This window comes from Leptidea sinapis, chromosome 45, assembly GCF_905404315.1.
Source record: "Leptidea sinapis chromosome 45, ilLepSina1.1, whole genome shotgun sequence".
Lineage (NCBI taxonomy): Eukaryota > Metazoa > Arthropoda > Insecta > Lepidoptera > Pieridae > Leptidea > Leptidea sinapis.
In genome coordinates this window covers 390,217-411,612 of record NC_066309.1, presented here as the reverse complement: position 1 = coordinate 411,612, position 21,396 = coordinate 390,217, and the positions used below count along the sequence as shown (strand labels likewise).

General features: G+C 34.6%; 2 protein-coding genes across 2 annotated transcripts; both read left to right on the top strand.

Moving 5' to 3' along the window:
• The first annotated feature begins 259 nt into the window (after positions 1-259).
• On the top strand, positions 260-2,587 carry LOC126977369 (hairy and enhancer of split-related protein HELT-like). Its single transcript, XM_050826132.1, has 2 exons — positions 260-555; positions 1,106-2,587. The coding sequence occupies exons 1-2, from the start codon at positions 424-426 to the stop codon at positions 2,069-2,071; spliced, it is 1,098 nt and encodes a 365-aa protein (XP_050682089.1). The 5' UTR covers positions 260-423; the 3' UTR covers positions 2,072-2,587.
• Positions 2,588-4,546: 1,959 nt separating this feature from the next.
• On the top strand, positions 4,547-20,306 carry LOC126977350 (uncharacterized). The gene is made up of 3 exons (XM_050826114.1): positions 4,547-4,912; positions 12,209-12,429; positions 19,287-20,306. Exons 1-3 carry the CDS (start codon positions 4,795-4,797, stop codon positions 20,187-20,189), a joined length of 1,242 nt encoding a protein of 413 aa, XP_050682071.1. The 5' UTR covers positions 4,547-4,794; the 3' UTR covers positions 20,190-20,306.
• The last annotated feature ends 1,090 nt before the right edge of the window (positions 20,307-21,396 follow it).

The following is a 21,396-nucleotide window of genomic DNA, read 5'->3' as shown; positions in this document are numbered from 1 at the left end:
AAAATATAAAAACAGTTACTCATCAAATCAACACAGATTGATGCGCGAATCTCTACAAAAAATCCAGATGATATTTCATACTTCATAATTACGCACTCCATATCCTGTGAACCCTGGGAAAGTATGTTACGCATGTTCGTAACTTAATCGTTTTGCCACACGTGCGCTGGCGCAAGCTATGAATGGTAGGGCGTAGGACGATCTCAGGGGAGCGGGGAGGCGGCGGGAGAAGGCTTTTTTCAGGCAGTACATACCAACACGGCGACGGGAGCGCACGCGTCTGAACCTCCCGGTAATATTGATCTGTTGGTCAATTGATCTGTTCACGTATCAAGGCTAGCTAATCTGACTACACAATTAATATTAGATTAGTAATTATTTTAAGTCTTCGTTAAGTTAGCTGCTGTTTTTGACTATCAGATAATGGATCCGGCTCCGTTATCGAAAACTGCGAAATATAAGAAGATTACAAAACCACTTTTGGAGCGAAAAAGACGGGCTCGTATTAACCGGTGCTTGGACGAACTGAAAGATCTAATGGTCGGAGCTTTAGAGGTAATATTATAAATTATTTACTTTATTACAAACCTTATATTTTATAGATTTTTTAAATTAAAAATTAAATGTAGTAGCAGTAATAATTTAACTAGTGTGATTATATTGATGATAACAGTTTTATCGACATATATTTCATTTATTATTTATTCATTCCTAATTATTTATTATCCATTCGTATCAATTTTTTTCATTTACAAGATCTAAGAATTTCAATTCTTTTGCACTCAGATATTTTTATAATATGATTTCAAATCGTATGTTTAGGTAATTGTAAAGACGTGTTTTTTAAACAATTTCGACTATATTTACTTAACATTACTTGTGTATGTCTAATAAATTAACGACTTTTTTGATATTAACATGAATTCTTCCTCAACTTAAACGCTACTTGTTTTATTGAACCAGTTCCCTGTGTCGTTTCCTACCTGTACTTTTTTGCCGCAAACATTAAAAGTTTAGCCTTTTAATAAACAGGACATACAATTGTGTAACTGTGACGTTATCCTTTGCATCAACACTCACTTATTATGGTTTTTCTTTTTTGCAGATTGATGATGACAACCTGAGCAAACTTGAGAAGGCAGACATCCTAGAGCTGACTGTCAACCATTTAACAAAACTGCACCGACCAAAAGACCCGGTGTTGGAAGCTAAAAAGTTTCAAGCGGGCTTTGGACAATGCGCTACAGAAGCCTGCAGGTTCATCATGTCCGTTCCTGACTTGGACTCAAATGTGAGTCAGAACTTAGTCGGTCATCTATCACGGCTGGTCAGTGCACAGCCTCTCACGATACAAGTTCCAGAAAGACCTTCATTTTCACCGCCCACTTCCCCTTCATCTGTTCTATCTGACAGACAGAATTACTACAGCGATAATGATAGATCATCTTCAGACGCCGAAGAGTCAATTTATTCCGAAGCGCCAAAACATTGGCATCCAAGACATAAGACCAGACCACAAAACATTCCAGGATTATTAACAACAGTTGACAAACTCGCACATCATGACGCAAGCTCACAAAGAAACGCGTCTTACTTCAACCGTGTCCCTGCCGAGGCGAAAGATGTTATATTGCAAAAAATAAGACAACACATTATGGATAAACGTGGCAACGAAAATATCAATGACGTCAATGTTGATATTGAACAAAAGTATTCTCCGAAAGACGAGGCGTACAAAAGTGAATATTTGTATTATACGAGCTATCCCAACGATACATTAGACTTGAGAAAAGTACGGTCTCCAACAAAACCTGATTATCAACCAACAGAAACCAAAGAACCCGCGATTGATATTAAACCTTCAGACGTTAAATTCAGTCTCCCAGAACCGTGTGAATCGCCGATGGATTACAGCAACTTACCACCTAAAAAGAAAAGGAAATTAATTGAGTACCAGGAGTACAAAAAACAGGAGGAGATCAGGCGGCAACAAGAAGCTTTTTATGCGGATAAAAAACTGCGTGAAGGACCACCGGCCGATGAGTTAGACGCTAAGTGGCGCCCGTGGTAATAGAGTCGAGCAGTTTTAAGTATCTTGCCAAATGGAGACGGCATTAGAATAAAACAAACTAAAACAGGAGGTGTGGTAACATACTATTAGAAAACCGTAAGCAAATGGGCTTGTCCTCAGCGTTACGACTTCATCTTGGGATGTTCAATGAAACTATACACACACAATAAACAAAAGTTGAGTACCCACTTTAGTATCAATACAATGCGATCTCCTATTTGGTTTAGTATTCAAGGATTTATAACGTCATTTCGATATTGTGATATTATCTTCCATGACAGCTTTAATTTGATTTAATGTATTGTTAAGTTTATTATACTAATATGTGCCTTATTATGCATTTATATAACGGTTGATATCCCGTGCCATGTATAGATGATCTCGTTATTTTCATAGTTCTGTCGTCATTAATTTGTCTTCCAAAATTTGTAATCGATATTTCAAAACTTGTGAAATATTATGTGTGATTATGTTTAGATTTATTGTTAAGAATTTAATTAAATAATTTATACCCAACGTTGTGTTTATTTACCGACAATATATTATAAGCATAATTAATATATAATTAAACAACAAATGAACTCGATGTTAGATGAACACTTGTCACATCAGATTTAATACACCGTTTATCAAGATATTATTTTAGCTTTAGTGTGATTCACGAATTGAGTCCGAAATGTGCAATCTACACTTCACAGCCATTTGTGAATTATGATTCACTTCCCGGGAATTAATTAATTAATTAAAACACTAATTATTATTAATTCCTACTATTTGGAATACAACTCTAAGTCCCCTTATATGTAAATAATCCAATGTTCCTAGTGGTAATCAAACCCACCCACCCAACAAATATTATATCTCAGGAATGTGAGGAAGGTATTGAGTAGAAACAGATATTAAACACTGGTGTCAACGACATCACAAGATACGATATTAATTATTGATACTGATATTACATATTATATTTTTAATAAAAGTGCAATTTTAGTTTGTTAAACAAAAATAAAATATTTTTTTTGAGCTTAAAAGACTATATATATATCGTATGTAGGCATTGATGTGGAGGTTTTACATATATTAGACAGTTGACAAGTGTGCCAGTCTTACATTTTTTATGAATTAGAAGGTCAGCTTACGGGTCACTTGATGATAATAATAATACTATATATAAATAATAATCGCTAGCCTCATTGTTCGGCAACACCAGAGGAATCACAGGAGCGTTGCCGAGCGAAAGTATACGCGATTTTTCGATTTAATATAAAGTTTTTGAAGTTGGTGAAAATCAGACTCAAAGATTACATTACCTGCATTAATATAAAATAGAGAGAGTAAAGCTAATATATCCGTAATACGGAACCCGTAGCGCACCGTTAACAACTTGTACTATTATATTTATTCTTTGCCGTTAATTAAAAATTAATAATAAATATAATTTCCATCAAAGTGTCTTATAAAAAGACAACAGGAACATATTTGACGAAAAATAATAATTGTAATCTTGATTCTTGACTAGCCAATTAATTTCTACATCTGGGTATTTGTTTACCAAAAGAGCGTCGGTGATCACTTATCCTGAGGTCACACAATAATATACCTAGTAAGTATAGGTATTTATTACCTTCAGCGCAACATTTTTAAATAATAATACAATTCATTCATTGAAATAATAAACGGGGTCATTAAATATTCTGTCTATTATATTGTATTGTATGTTTATTATTATATTCTGAGAAATATGAACTCAAAAGCAAAAATATTTCATAACAAAGAATAGTTTTGACAATTTTAACGAATCGAATATCTAGTGCCATCTCTGTATCTACCTAGGCGCGATTAGCATCTCTATTTGCTAAATACAATGTGTTTCAGTGCAATCAGGTAGTAGTTTAAGTACTCCAGTATAGATGGCAGTTATAAGCAAAGATTAAGCAATTGTCGTGAACACTGCCATCTACATTTTACCATAGACATCGTTGTTGTTAAATATGTACACATACCAGATGTTAGAATGGTGAATATATTCGTGGATACAATAATAATTTAGTCTATCCACCAATAGATGTCGGATATGGAATGCTATATTAAAAGCATTTAAAATATTATAGTTACGAATACCTACGAGGATATAATATTATAATTTATTAACTAGTAAATTAAGAAGCAGCCAGCATTGATAAGATTTTGATGGTAAATTTTTATATCAGTATATTGACTAAAAAACATTTTTAATTTAGATTCATAACATTATCTGTACTAATAACATTAAAGATAATAAACATAATATCTACAAAGAAAATAAATGATTACTTAGCATTTTTTTTTATTTTTGTAATCATGGCAGGTTATTCTACTCGCTCATAGATGGCGATTTACTTCAAGATATATCCAAATGTATAGCGTAATCACTAAGCATTAAGCATGCGTAGTAAACCAAGTAGTGGGGTTGCGTACAGAGCAACTTGGATCACGAACACGATTCATTCATTGAAATGCCGCCAAGTCGTGCAATCGTGAACCGCGCTCTGCCTTGTCCGAATGAACGATAAGAGAAGCGCGCTCAAACAGCAATATAACGAACATTCTAAGTTTAAATGCGAATTTGACAGTTGACAAAAAGTAATGATTTGATTTGTGTCGTTTGAAAATATCTGTTGTGTTTTGTGTTGTTGGGATTATTTAAGTGTGGTGTTTTGTTGGAAATGTTGTGGTGACGGGCAATGCTTGTGGGAGAGCCATCACCGGCGCCTCGTGTGGTGGCCGGCTTGCGAAAACTACACCCTGAATTGACACCGGGCCCATTCCCAACGCCTGCTGACCCAAATCTTCGGATTTCAGGTACATTTAACAACATTTTAGAATACCAAATAGAATCTGCCTAGTTTAACTTGTGTATATCTAGAAAACCTGTATCTGAGTGCTTTCTAATATGCTAATTCATAATTTACCCTATTCATAATTCCGTTTGATTACGATCTTTTTCATAGTGCCTACCTACTTTTTAGCAAATACATAGCATACCTAATTTGTTCATATAATATTACACCGAGATGCTTTGCAAACCTATTTTTAAGAATTATTCAAAAGCCCTACTTTCAAAACAACAATGATTATTTTGTTTGTAAACATGCAATGTCAGTGACCTTTGAAAATTGTTTTTTTTTTTTCAAAACATCTTGAGTAAAACAAATCTAATAATATTTTTAATTTATCTTGAAAATTTAAATGAATACGACAAGATGGTTTTTCTTTTGTTAATTGCCATCAGAAGCTAGACATTAAATCAATTGCGATGTAGTGCAGATAGCGTTTTTGAAGAGTAGGGCCACTGCCCTCTAATCAATAGTTAGGGTAGGGCAATACATTAGCCCTTTTTTGGTCTAATAACCCTTAGTGGTTTGGTGAGAGGATTTAGGTGTAAGAAGTAGGTTATGGATTTAAAATTTTTAGTTAACTACCGATTGTATTCCGCATCACTTGAAGTTGGTTCCCGTTATTTTGTTCAACGCTGAGATCTATAGATGGTACTTAGACTTTGCTAAGATTTTACTTACGTAAAACTTGACGAGTGTAAGCTTAGCATAATCTTTGATGGCGTTATAATAGTTATTTGACAGCTGAAAATAACTATTATAACATTAAAGTCTGAGCAATGTCTAAGTACGCTCTATAGATCCCAGCCCGATATGAATTTGATGCCGCTCACAATTTTGTGTTTTCCATTAATCCTGAGCAGCACTGCATTGAGCGCGGGGTCAGTCAAGCCCTCATCAATAAGTCATTTGCGTGTAATGGACCGGTGGTGCGGGTTACACACAGGACGGGGGTTCAACATCTGTTGTATCGTAATTGTTCGCAGTCAGCTGTTTGGGAACCAGTGACTCAGTGTGAACACCCACAGCCTTTATCGTTAACTATTAGAGCTATGTACATTAAATATCTATAATGCATTTCATCCATGATTCGGTTCTGTAGTTACTATTCTGAATGCCACGGCCAGCTAGATTATGCCACAATGGCGGCTATATCTGCTGTGAAGCAGTAATGTGTAAACATTATTGTGTTTCGGTCTTAAGAGCGCTGTAGCTAGTGATATTACTGGGCAAATGAGATTTAACATCTTATGTCTCAAGGTGACGAGCGCAATTATTGTAGTGCTGTTCAGAATTTTTGGGTGTTTCATTAATCCTGAGTGGCACTGCATTGTAATGGGCAGGGCGTACCGATAACCATCAGCTGAACGTCCTGCTTGTCTCGTCCCTTATTATCATAAAAAACTAACCCTTGTAACGAACATCTTTCTGCGCGTGTGAGAGTACACTGGAGTACACCATGCAGCTGGAGGTTCTTTTGTGACTGCTCCGGAGGTAGTAGTGATAACTGTCATAATAAAAAAGTAAATATTGAATGAATTATATATACCTATTAAACTTCTAATTACAAAATTAATTGAACTCAAAGAAAAAATTGTCAATACGAGTATAACAAGTAATATTGTCTTGACTAATTGTGTCCTAATTTATTTGTGTTATTAGATTGCTTGACCACATTTCACTCGGAGCTTTCCTCAATGTCTCTCTGCAATCATTTAGTTTTTTATCGAAATATATTTAATCTAGTCGAATATTTTATTATTATATATATCTTTCCTTAACTTTCTTGTATACTGTATGGAACGAAACTAAAAAAATCAATATGAAAAAAGAAACCAAGGCTTTGTTGTCACCTGTAAATATATAGGTACAAAATATACATTTTTTGAAATGCACGATGATTTATGACTAAATCAAGGCTAGAATATAGCCTTACTATACTTTAGTATTTCCTGTTACAAAAATGTATAATACTAGTTACTTTACTTACACCATATAGCGATCACAATAAAGTTATTTATGCCCGATCTAAACTTTGACAGATACTTTCACATGCTCAACTAGACCTAGATTTAAAAACGTAAAGAAAGAGTCGTCAGTAACTCAAAATGGACACAACTCACATCCTTTGTTTATTTATTTAGTTTTTTATGGTACCTATTTTATTCTTGTAATTTGGCCAAGAAACTCCCAAACTATAAAGATCGTTTGTGCTGCTTCGGTTTAGAGTCCTTAAATAACCGCAGAAAAGTACAGGATGCTGTATTTTTTTACAAACTTGTCAATAGCACAATCGACATTCCTTATCTAACTTCAAAATTAAACAGTTTTGTTCCAAGAAGACTGCCTAGGTCCAAAAAATACACTCTATTTATAACGAGTTTAGCACGGTCCAATCTGGGCCTCCATTCTCCTTTGAACAGAATTACAATTTCCTAAAACGCTGTTTATAACTGCACTGTCACTGGCGATGATAATTATAAGGCGAAGGGTAAACAGAAAACATGCAAACAAGGTGTTTTAGACAAGTTTTGTGGTGAAAATATAAGATTTGGAGCTATGAACACTACTTTATCCTGTTACACATGCCCTTAAGTCTTACTTGTAGGTTGCTAATGCTTATTGTTGGTTAAAGTTAACACTCCAGAGCTATTATGAACTACCAGTTTTCTTTGCAGTTAAACAAGTTTTTTCTCGGCATCATGCATTTGTTTAGTATACTACAATCATTAAAGTTGTTCTTATAGATTTTACTTTTTTATGTATGTACATTTATTCAGATTAGTAATCAATAATGAGGATTGTAAGCAATTAAGCAGTGTGCGCCTGTTAAAATGTTACATTTTCGACCCAAGAATTTTGAAAATATTGGCTTTGTTACATAGGAGCCGTGAACTCATATCGCTCAAGGTCGCCGGCATTTAATGTCGCCTTAAGGGTGGTGGGCTGTCGATAAGACAAGACACCAAGCTATTGATATCTTCTCTGATCACCTTCAGAGCTACAAAAGAAAAATACAGCACTCTGTTATGTCCTCACACTCTGTTATGAATTAGCTAATATGTGTATTACGTCTTATTTTTGCAGTTTAGTCGCTAATGTAATAACATTGATTTATTTGATGAGCTCTTTTTCCTTGGTCATGGTCGAATTTAGTTTATTTCTCACAGTTTTAAATCATTTTTTTTTAAATAATTAGTATTTAAAAAAAATAAATTATTTTTTTTACATTTATATTATTTATTGTAGAAGAAATTTGTTGATGATATTATGTCTTTCAATCTTTCTCTGGTCTCTTTCAATATTTTTTTTTCTTATTTAATAAGGTTTTAGTAGACATAATTTTGCCTAAACGTATGTAACGCCCTGTTTATGTCACTTGAATAAATATATCTGTGTTATGTATAAAGCAATTGTATCGGTGCTCACCTTGTTAGAGCAATAAATAAATAAATAAATAAGCAGCAAAAGCTGAGCCTCCTCTTTATACAAATATATATACTTTGTTGATTTTGTATATTACCTAACCTTATTTGAAGGCATAAATATTATACTTATTATTTTATCCTTAGATAATATATACATCTAAGTATATTGTGAACACGTCGTAACAAAATAGCGGCGAACTGTTAACCTCTATTTACAGCAAATGCACGTACACTAAAACAAAGTGACATACATATCGCGAGTGTAAGACGTAGGTTGTCATGCACACTAAAGTAAGGCTCTAACAAGACTAGATTGTATCGTAACGATGAATTGTTATGTATCTTGTCTAATTAGGAAATATAATATAAAGTGATACAAAGTATAGAAAGAGCATTAATGTGAAGAGGATATCCTGTAACCTTCCGGTACGTTAAGATAATTATGGAAGGTTATGAGAACAATACAATGCAGTATCAATAATGTGCTACATTAACATGATACCTACTACTTTTAATAATTAATTAGCTATTGCTCATGACTTGCTACGTCAAATTTATAATCAATAACTATCGACAAAATTGAACCATTACCCATCTTAAAGTCATCTTCCTACAGTCATAATAAACAAGGAGGCCGTAATTTGTTTGAACATACATTTCCTAAGTAACTGTTATCATTGTAACAGACACATACAATCCACTAATAATCATACAATATTTCTTGTACAAATCAATGACGTTCTATACAAATTACGTCGTGTAAAAACTAAGTCGAAATAATATGGAACATGCCACAAACTACATCTTAATAAGCTTTACCGCATTTATTCCAGTTATTTATGTAAGACATTGCATCAGTTCAGATTTGATTCCGACAGTGACAGTTCACAATAGGTACTAAGGAGAAAAGTATTCTTACAACAATGTAACACAAGTTTAAGCACACTTTTGCCGTTTCGCTTTTAGACTGAGAATGATGTTGTTATATGTGTATATAGAACGTCATTGATTGATGATTGATTCAAATATAAACCTAACTGATCTTATTATTTTAAAAGAATTATAAGCAAAGTGGGTTATGAATCAATTTTATCATTGTTTTTTTTTACCTGCAATGTAGGCGAAAGAGAGATCTGTACACAGACCAAGATGCGTCAAGAATACTGCAGGGATGAACTGAATGCAGGAAGCGCGTTTATTTATTTTTAGTTTTCTAGAGATAGTTGAGAATGAAATGTAGAATAACGGGAAAAACATTATTTTTCCTTCGGTTAAATGGTCTTTGTTACAGTTAGGTTGTTAGATCTATACATAATAGAGCGTACTTACATTTAGCTCAGACTTTACTTACGTAAAACTTTTGATTTAGTTTAAATTGTCATTTGACAGCTGAAATTATGTGGAGCTTAAACTGACAGTGAGTAAAATACAAAAGTCAAGTCCACGTTATCACAGTCAGTGTGTACAATCTGAGCAAAGTGTGAGTACGTTCTACATATAGATCTTAGTCTTACACTTTTTATGCGTGAAGCGAGTACAAACCAACACACAAATTTTCGCCATCTATGAATGACGATTGCCAGACCTGCCTGTTCCAATTTTTTATTATATCATGTAGAGGTACCTATAGAAGCGAGTATGGCAAATTTAATTATAAAAACCCACCATTAGTACAAAGATGTTTCAGAATTCATATATTAAATTATCATATGCTTCCAGTTTTTCTAATAATATTAATCGTGAAGTGTGTAAAGGCCAATGGAAGGTAAATAGAATATAGATACAAATACAATATACGATCAAAATACAATTAAAATAAAATAAATAATTAATCGAATCTGATTAAATCATTTGGGTTAAAATACATCATTTTTATTTATGAGAAGAATTGGAAAGTAAGTCATTGCCACTTTTTTAAATCAATTCATTTTTTCACATTTCATTCATGAAACGATGCCACTAAAATACTTACATGTTACGACTTAGACTATAGAAAAAACTGCAAGAGCTTATTTTGTATAAATATATAGCTTATTTGTATAGCTTTTTATATTATTAGATAGCGAGCGACTACAGACGGTGGCGGTATGTTAATATAACTTAGCACTTATTGGCTCCGTCTGTGACGTCACTAAGCTGTATATTAATGCTGCTTCTTTAGCAATTCAAAGAATATAATAGCCATTGCATAGTATGTAGCGCTATTTAGTATAACGTGTATGATCGGCCCTAATGGCTAATGTCCAGGAGGACATCGCCCCGAGCTGGCCGACGTACGCGATGTAAACATGAATATTATCGATGTTGTGTTCGCGTGCCGCGGCCGGCTGTTATTATTAAGAAAGTAGGTTTATCGAACGAAAACTGACTTGGAATTAGGTCGATCAGATACGATGGCGTTCAGTGACATGCGACCACTAACTACTAATGAACATGAACAATACACACAAACATTACTTATCTTACATCTAAAATAATAATAATGTATTACGATGTAGGTGCTGGGGGCTATCCGTCAATTACGCCTAAACAAATATATGGATTTTTAAGTTATTAGCTTAGTTTTCCAGACATTATATTCAATTAAAGTAAACTCAAGCTCAAATATTGTTTTGAGCCATTAACAACTCGGGTCATAAATAAAAATCGTCAACAAAAAATCAGAATACAGATAATAATATATCGTAAACAACAACGTATCGTAACAAAAGAGATAATTTTAATTTAAGTCTGTGTTGATCCTTTATTATCTTTTTCTCACATTATATGTTTAAGGAAAATGTCATTTTAACCCTTTGCTATTTTCTTTTAAACCGACTTCAAAAAGGAGGAGGTTATCAATTCGATCGGTATTTTTTTATATTACACCTTTTACTCTGAGATTTATGATCCGATTTACGTAATTTTTACTTACCTCGATGATATCATTGTTTTTTATGTACGGCTTTTTTAGTAGTTTTCATTCAGGTTGATTATATATTATACTTATTCACTGACACTAAAAAGTAAAAAATAAAAACAAACAACATTTAAAAAAACCGACTTCAAAAACTGAAAAGTATCAAATGACTAAAAATTTAATTTTATTCACCATTACCTTTAATATTAATAAAATACTATTATTTGTATTCGCTACATATTGATAGCTTTGAAGTCGGTGCCAAGCCCTAAACAAAATAAAACTTAATATTATAATTAAATAAAATTTTTAGTTATTTGATACTTTTCAGTTTTTGAAGTCGGTTTTTTTAAACGTGGTTTTTTTATAAATTAAGCGATTTTTTTTTAAATTTTGTGACCAATATCAAACATAGCCGCTTTTAAAGCGTAACTACACGCTTTAAAAGCGGCTCCAGTCCACAGAAGCCAGCAGCGATTGCTTCCAATGTGTTGTTACTATTACTAAGTAAGAAAAAAGACAAGCAGGACGTTCACCTGGTATGGTAATTGATACGCCCTGCCCATTACAATGCGGTGCCGCTCAGGATTCTTGAATAACCCAAAAAACTCTGAGCGGCACTACAACTGCGCTCGTCACCTTGAGACATAAGATGTCAAGTCTCATTTGCCGAGTAATTTAACTTGCTACGGCGCCCTTCAAACCGAAACACAATAATGCTTACACATCTAGATCTAGCTTCACGGTAGAAAAGGGCGCCGTTGTGGTACCCATAACCTAGCCGGCATCCTGTACCAGGAGTCTCACTGGTATTACCTGACCAATGAACATTCGGAATTCTGCTCACCTCAGCTGGTTGACTGAATGGTTTGGATTATGAATACATAGTTAAAAGGAGTCATAGTCAATACAGTAGTATATCCTTTGTCCCCAGGTGTTCTCCGACAGTATTACAACGATGATGCCGTGTCTTGGGCCTGGGTCCGCGTCGCCGTCCGAGGCGGGTGTCTCCTCGCCTGGAGAGACGGCACCCTGCCCCGCAGACCTGGCGCCAGGCTGCCACTACGGCACCTGCACTTGCGTGCTGCACCCGTTCTGCCCTACGCGTTCCAGCTGTCCAGATTACGAGATGACTCCACAGTCGCCACTTTTCAGGTAAATTGATATCAGTGTTTTTATTAATATTCGTATAAAAATGAAATACATACTTCTTAGATGAAGTAGCGCGTACACCTTCCTTAAAGGCCGGCAACGCTCCTGTGATTCGTCTGGTGTTGCAAGAGAATGTGGGCGGCGGTGATCAATCAACACACCAGAGGGCCATCATCTTTTAATAAGCAATGCGAATCCGATGCAGTTTAGGTACCTAAACTGAATCACTAAAATTCGTACCATGAAGTGCTTTTTCCTGTATGGCGTTTGGATCGCTTATGAAGAATGAACGAAATAAAATTGCGTTTCGAAACCTAAAATGATACGAATTTTGCGGGTTTTTGCGTAGAAAATACTAAAAATACATTTTAAAATTGCGCAATTGCGTCAAATTATAAACCATTAAGCCCTTTTTTATACTTAATAAATAGTAGTAATATAAATAAATATAGTTCTTTGAATTACAAATTAAATGTTTGCTTAGGTGTTTTTGTAAAAATAACGAGTTAGCAACGCACCTCCATTGATGTTTGATTTGACAGGACCACAGAGTACATTTTTTTAATTCGTTCTTGCGAACAGGCTATAGCCCGGGCCCTTTCTGCCTCGTCTTAAGTATTTTTATTTTTGGTATTTATTTTTTTAGTATATTGTTTTACAAAAAAGTCCAATAAAGTATTCTCATCTCATCTTTAAATCAATAAAAATTTTATTTTCTATGTTTTCACTATTTTTTAAAAGTTATTAACAACACGATTCACTTTCCTCTAAGGAAGTAGCAACTTTTTTCGAATCGGTCACTTTGACAAATAAGCTATCCAGTTTAGGTTGAAATAACACCTCATGGTACGAATGAATGAACGAACTAAATCAGTTTGCGATTAAGTTGATATCATTTTTGACATTCAATTGACATCATTGCGATTTAATCAGTTGATTTGACGACAACCTAAATTAGATAGCTCTAATCACGTCGTGGTACGAAATAGCGAAGCAGTTCATTTTAGGTTGTCAATTGAATCGCAATAAGATTCATGGTAGGCCCGCAGGTGACCCGTTCGTTCGTTTGTCCTCTTATTCCATAAAAAAAGTATAACGCAACCCGGCACATCTTACTTAGCACTCGAAACAAAAATGCTTATTATAACATAAATGACTTTCTTAATTATACCACAGATTGGGAATGGAGCGACCGCCCTCAGGCTATTAAATAATAAGTTTATTACATTGTTACCAAATTTTTTATGAAAAAAAAGAAGCCCGCTGAGTTTGTTGAGCCCGTTCTTCTCAGGTCTTACTTTTTCGAATGGATGGTAGTTTTTGACTTTCAATACGTAATTTCATATCCTCTTTTGAATAAAATTATTTGAATTTGAAACTGTATCATCATACGTCTCCAGCACCATATCTCAAATGCTTCTATCCTCTGTCTTTCTCGAACATACAGCATAGAGCCCCTGGTTTTGAGGATGTTCATAGACGCTTGCCACGACGTGAGTCTTCTCACCGTTTGCCTCCTCTTTTATAAAACAATATGAGTGCCTCCCCCATATAGGATACTTACGTGAATGTATGTATTATTTTGTATTTTGCTTCTTACCATCTATCTTCTCGACATTCAGCAATTGTTTTGAGCTTATAAGTCACTCTCGTATAGTGCGTGCGTCCCTTTGTCTCAATAAATAATTTACATTAGTAAATCTTGTGCGATGATTCTTTTTAGTCTCCGGAGCAAAGTTTGGTCTCTCATTAGATACGTACTTCAAAGTATATTTGGATGTTGTCTCTTCAAGATGGAGGAATGTATGTATGTAATTGGATCTTATGAATATTTAATTATTAGTGAGTTACGAATAACGTACAATTGGTAACTCATGAAGTACAAATACACATGGTTAATGTTCATTATCGGCTATTAGATAGATATCTTGATAATGTCATCTGAAATTTTAAAATTGTAATCAGAGAATCAGTAGTCTGTGTCCTCTAATTTGACATTGAAAAATGAATTATTTTTTGTCACTTTGTTGCTTTGCATCACCAGATGTACTTTATAGTAGTGACTATTTGTTTCATGTTATTCCGAATCATTAACAATGTAAGTCGTATCCAGGATACCTGTCATATCAGGTATATGAATACCTGTTAATAAATTGAAATCCACTCCCGTTATCTAGTGATAATATAAAAGTGGAGTTTTTGAAATAAAAACGTTTTAAGGTGCGCTAAACGCTTTATTTATATTTTTTTTATGGAAAAGGAGGACTAACGAGCGTACGGGTCATCTAGTGTTAAGTGATCACCGCCGCCCACATTCTCTTGCAACACCAGAGGAATCACAGGAGCGTTGCCGGCTTTAAGGAAGGTGTACGCACTTCTTTTGAAGGTACCCATGTTGTATCGTCCCGGAAACACCGCACAAGAAAGTTCATTCCACAGCTTTGTAGTACATGGAAGAAAGCTCCTTGAAAACCGCACTGCGGAGGGCCGCCATACATCCAGATGGTGGGGATGATATCCTAACTTGTGGCGTGTCGTGCGTAGGTGGTATTCGGCGGCAAGAATCAGGTGCAACAGCTCTTCGGAACACTGACACAATGATAAATGCGGTAGAAGACACAATAACACAACGTCTCTACGCAACGCCAAGTGATCCAGCCGGTCATAGAGCACTGGACAATGCTCCGAGCTGATACTAGGGTGCGCCAGACCAGAGATGACAGCAATACTCCACATTATGTGGCCGGACCTTCACTTTGTAGAGCGCTAGAATGTGGCTCGGCTTAAAATATTGCCGTCCTCTATTTATGACGCAAAGCTTATTCGAAGCCAATTTGGCTTTGCCCTCCAGGTGGCCTTATTTTGTTGTTATTGATTGAGACTGATACGTCACGCTCTACTGTGTAACGCTATTTCGGTTAAAGTCGGCTCAAGTTGATTTATAACTAAAATATAGAACTAAAAAATGTTGTATTTTGTATTAGTAACCTCACCACGATAAAGATAACACTTCTGTCGGTTTTGTTGATCACTTTAGTCTTTCTTTTTGGATCAGTAGTTGGTTTTGAATACTGTTTTATATGACACAACATAATAGGCGTCTATACACCTCTTAGCTAACTATATTGGTTTTAGTGAAAGTTATTGTTTTCACAGCGGCTCTTTTTTGTGCCGTGCAGCAAAGATTGTTAAGTTATGTCTCTGTTTAAAGAGCCGTCGTATCTCGTGTTACTGGTGAGTACTGGGCTCATGAGACAACTACTTGTCTCATTGTGCCCAACTTTGGGTTTTTCAAGAATCCTTAGCGGCGCTGCATTATAACGGGCTCGGCTCATAACGTATTCTCAAAAAATTCAGCTTATTTTTCGCGTATTACATAAGACTTTCAAAACTTTTTTTTATTACAGCGTCAAAAGATTACTGCATTGTTTTATTTATGAAGTTTCTTAACAATGCCTTTTTATTATTAAAATAAAAAAAAATTATAAAAACAACCAATGTAATAATTGTAACTATTAGATTAATTAATTAGATTGTAAAAAAAACACACAACTGTTTTTATACTTTTTAGTGCATATTAGATCTATTGTTTTGGAATAGTTTTTTTTAAGTTTGTTGTTGTTTGTTTTTTGTTAATATTTTTTTATTTTTAGTGAATCTAAAGTACACTAACTAATAATTTGTCTAAATTTGTGCAGATCTCCTTAATTTTTCAATGCAGCAATGAACGTAAGCGCATTGCAATTTGATTACAGACAGTTAGAAATTCTGTCACAGATAGCACCAAACTATCCTTGAAGTATAATCCTTTCCAATAAGAAAATAATCATGTAAATCGGTTGGCGCGATATTGAGATATTCGTAAATTTGTCATGCACCTACAAACACATACTTCTAGCAACTTTAAGATTCTTAGGGTATCTTCTTAGGGTATTTAGTCTAGATCATCCATGGATGCCATTGTCATATCTAGACTAAATGACAAATTACAATGGGACCACACGGGAAGTACAAGCTTTCAAATAAAAAAAGATTTATTAAATTCAGTTCATCCAGTCTTAGTTCTTAGAATTGAGAACCTCGTCCTGTTTGAAGTCGGTTAAAAATGTACCCCCTGATTATTTAATATTTGAAAACATTGTGAATCTCTTACAGTTGATCCGTGTCGCATTATTGAATGGTTGCTCGTTACAACTGATAAAGAACGCCAGTAATGTATGTTAAGTCATTCATCTTATAGTTACATCATATCCAGTTACATCTTGATAATTGTTTTAGCTGGCTGGCTTCCATTTTCATTGAATATTTATTATGTATAAAGGTAGGTAGGTTCCCATAATGGACGGATGCGGAGTGAGTAATGCTAAGTTAATGCCACGCAAAAAGTAATTGCTATGGCATATATTATTACAAGTAGCGTGTCATAACAACTGCACGTGTGAATCTGTAAGATTATAAACTAGATACTACTTCTGATGTATATATATATATATATATATATATACATGTCTGCTGCATACGCCGTTAGAAAGATTAGAGAGTATACGAATGTTGCGACCGCTACATTAGTGTACTTCAGTTATTTTCACAGCATCATGACATACGGTATTTTACTGTGGGTGTTTACAAAAAAGAGCTGTTCGTGCTATATATCAGCTTGGTTATAGACAGTCTTTCAAAGAAAAATTTAAAGAAATAAATATTATGACTGTTCATGGTCATTTATGAAAATTTAATATACGTTTACAAAAATTGTCAGTGCTCTAAATAGAGACTTTCATTATTATAACACTAAAAACAAGGTATTGCTTGTAACTCATTCTAGTAGGATTCATACTATACATAACAGCTTTAAGGGTAAAAAACTTTTATAATAATGTCCCAGCCACTGTTCAGGCATGATCTATAAATAAATTAAATGTTTTATTAAAAAATGAATCTGTCGTTAATCCTACTACTCCAGCTGAATATCTAAATGATTGGACAGCCTGTATGCCCCTAAATGTAGTCCACATTATGATTATTTTATAGCAATAGCAATGACAGTACAATATTGTATATTTTATTAATAAAAAAAAATACGTTTAAAAAAACCGACTTCAAAACCTGAAAAGTATCAAATAACTAAAAATTTAATATACTACACCTCGCAAACCTTTAATATTAATAACATACTATTATTTATATGTGCTATCTATTGATAGGTTTTAAGTCGGTGCCAAGCCCTAAACAAAATAATACTTAATATTATAAACAGCTTATTTACTGTAATTATTAAGGTTGTCTGGCCACGCCTATCTGTCCGCTTGGGTTGTTTTGTTCTAGACGAATCTATACCGCTCAAAGTTACGCGGCACCGACTTGAAAGCTATCAATATGTAGCACATACAAATAATAATATGTTATTAATATTAAAGGTAAAGTTTTGCATAAGAGGTGTAGTATATTAAATTTTTAGTTATTTGATACTTTTCAGTTTTGGAAGTCAGTTTTTAACGTAGTTTTTTTTATTGTTTAGTTTTTAGTGTCAGTTAATAATAATATGTATTATCAACCTGAATGAAAACTCCTAAAAAGCCATACACAAAAAACAATTATATCATCCAAATAGACAAAAAATTTCATAAAAAATGTTCATAAAATGAAAACTACTGTGCCCAACTATGTAAAATTTATAGGCCCAAATGGCATCTATTCTACATCGAACTAAAGAAGAATTACCTAAATCGGATCATAAATCTCAGAGTAATCGGTGTTCATACATAAAAAAAATACCGATAGAATTGATAACCTCCTTCTTTTTGAAGTCGGTTAAAAAGAGCGTAAAATAGAATGCTGGGAGAGTTTCTTGCGCCGCTTCTTCTCTCTCAGAGCACCATTTGTTTCCGAAGCGGTGGTAGTGTTAGGAACAGGTGGTAGGTTATCAAACATAATGAAGTCTAAAGGAATCAATTTTTAAAATATAAATGCCTTTTATGTAAATAGAAATAACTTTATGATATAACAACATAATATAACGTGACACATAATTTTATCAATCGATAATGCATATGATTTATAAGAGTTAAAGATTTTCTTAATAGAATCGAACGCTTCAAAATAATAATACCTTCATATATTTGATAACTATTTTATTTTTATCAAGAAATTAATTTTTAAAAACAGTTAAGTTTTATATAAAAATAAAAAATTTATATGAATATAAAACATCTGTTAGCATTTGGGAATATGTAAGTCCTAATAATTTAAAGAAGTTTTATGTATGAATGTGTCTAGTTTGATGAATGTTGATTAACTTTATGTAAGACGAGTACAGAGATAAGTAAATGACCGCACTTTTACACGTGTATATAGTTTTATTATTCGTTGTTTTTTCAGATGTATAAGGTGTCCATACAATTTCATTGTATTGTATTATAACGATCTATGATCCTATTTCCCGGTCGTAAGCAACTCACAATGGATTAAGAACCTCTTACAAGACGCTCGTCCCCTCCAAAATTATCTTTCTCACGATTTACCTTAAATAGACCTCAATAAAGCACAACACCCGTAAATCATCGGCCATTGTGAATACGACCTTTGATGGGACTATTTACCATATGAAGGGCTAGAGCGCGAAGGTGTTGATACGAATATGAAACACGTTATGACGAGAGGATGTCGTTCATTCAGTCGAATAAAAGGCGAAATAGTCAAACTAGTCCACCCTTAGTATCAGCTGTCTCATACTTTCTCAGTTTTGCTTGAATTATAAATATTCAATTTGCATTCACGTTCTATTCAATTTTGATTGAGACATAATTTCAACGGCTCTATTACTTGCATGTTTTATTATATTATTTATTTTATTGTTGCAGGCTTGCAATGCGACGGAATATGCCCGATGGGTACGAGCGCTATGCGTCGAGATACTCGGCCAAACCCCGTTACCACAAGTCAGATTTCTGGACGTGTTACCCGCTGCCTATACATGTAGTCGTCTGCCAAAGAAACCGCATCAAGAGACACCTGTCTGTCCACCCAGACCACCTCCCAGAGCGCGACGGAGATTGCTAACAGCCTCAGAGACCCAGTTGCCTCACAGAGATCACTCGCCTGCAGCAACAGATGAGGGCATCGTCGTAGAAGACGACGATTACGACTCATCGTCCGACCGCAGCCTCGACTTGTCTCTATCCCTTGACGCAATGAAGACCATAGACGTAGTCGATGCTCCAATACAGAAAGCAAATATTATAAAATGTGATAATTGTAGTAAACTTAATGCTAGTCCACCCCAACATAACACCTTGCCCCGAGCGAAATCAATAGACGCCGAATTGGGGAGACACAGATATTTAAAACGCTGGGAGGGATCCGGCGGTGGCGCTGACAGAGGCAGGTTTGCGATGGAAATGGCAAGAAGGAAAACGGCTTCATTGGAAAGTCGGGCTAGATCTTGTTCGCCGAACTCCCATGAAATAACAGCGAAGTACATTCCCGTTAGAGAAAGACGAGCTTTGTTTGAGAGTCTTTCGCAGACGGGCGGAAGTTTGGCGCGGAGTAGCGAACAGCTGGCTCGGCCGGCCGCTGTGAGTGAGAGCACCCCCCGGCGTGCAGCCTCCCTGCACGACCTGCAGGCTCCTCCGACCAGGTCCGTGAGCGACCTGCGCCAGTTCTTCGAGGCGGTCGCGCGCGGCGCGGGTCCGTGCTCCGGTTTGCAAAGACAGAGTGCTTCAACACCCGCGCCGCGCGCTTTCGTGTCTCTTACCTGTGCCTGACCTTTGTTTGTAAATATTGTATAGAATCGCGTGGATCGCTCACTAAGTCGTTTGTTGTAAGACTGTTAAAAGTATTGTTATAAAGTACCTAATATAATTGAAATGTATTAACTCTTATCTTGTCGTTTAATTTACCTCTTTATTCGATGCAGTGTTCAATAATTGATAATAATAAGTATTATGTGGTCACTCCCCGACTGACAGTTATGGTTATTGTCTGGTCAGTTCTGCCATAACCTCATCAAACAATAAATAATTAAATATATTTCGAACATTTACATCACGCATTATACATACAAGACAACATCCGAGAATTACGAAGTTACTTCTTTAGTTACGAGTTAATTCATTACTTATGTGGTTGTTATTATTATATAGTTCTTAAAGTTGATTCTTTAAATAATAGCTCTGGGAGTTGGGACTTTTTGATTGAAAATTACCTAAAAGTTTGAGTTATTAATAAAAAAAGGTAATACTATCTTTTCTAATCTTGGTATTAACAATTCCAAATCGAATGAGGTGTTGCTCTTTTATTTGGACTATCTAGCTATTAAGAATAATTAATAAAATCGTAAGTAATAAGCTCAAAAATCAAGATTTCGCTCTTGGAAGTTCCTATTCCGAAAATTAACGAAATTTTGGAAACTGATTGGGAAGGAAAAGGAAATATCGGGCTATTGTAATGTTTTACTAATTGTTGCTTGCGACCATATGATTTATGAAGTACTCTAGCACTTACAAAAACAAAACAAGGAAAACAGACACAAATAATAATGATATTGAACTTATTTAAAAAAATATATGTGCCTATAATTTTTAAGTTTGGCGAAAAATAGTAAAACTTACATTTATCCTGATACTCTATATCTATCACATCCTCTCGTAGCCTATTCCAGATTAAAAACACTCACTGTAAAGTATTATTTCATATTTTAATGTGAACAATTATTTATATATACGACAAATTCTGCAGTTTTACAAACCTCATATACCTCGCATGAGGCATATATTATTCCACCTCCATATCTTGAGCTTATCAATTTGTGGTACTCAAGCTTACTATTCACAGTTACCAAATCGATGCAACCCATGTATTTTAAATGGTGACATAGAGATCTTACCACAACAGCTATATATCCAAATATTTTCTATATATATATTCACAAGGTTGGTTATGATCTAGTAAACGAGACATTATGCCTCCATT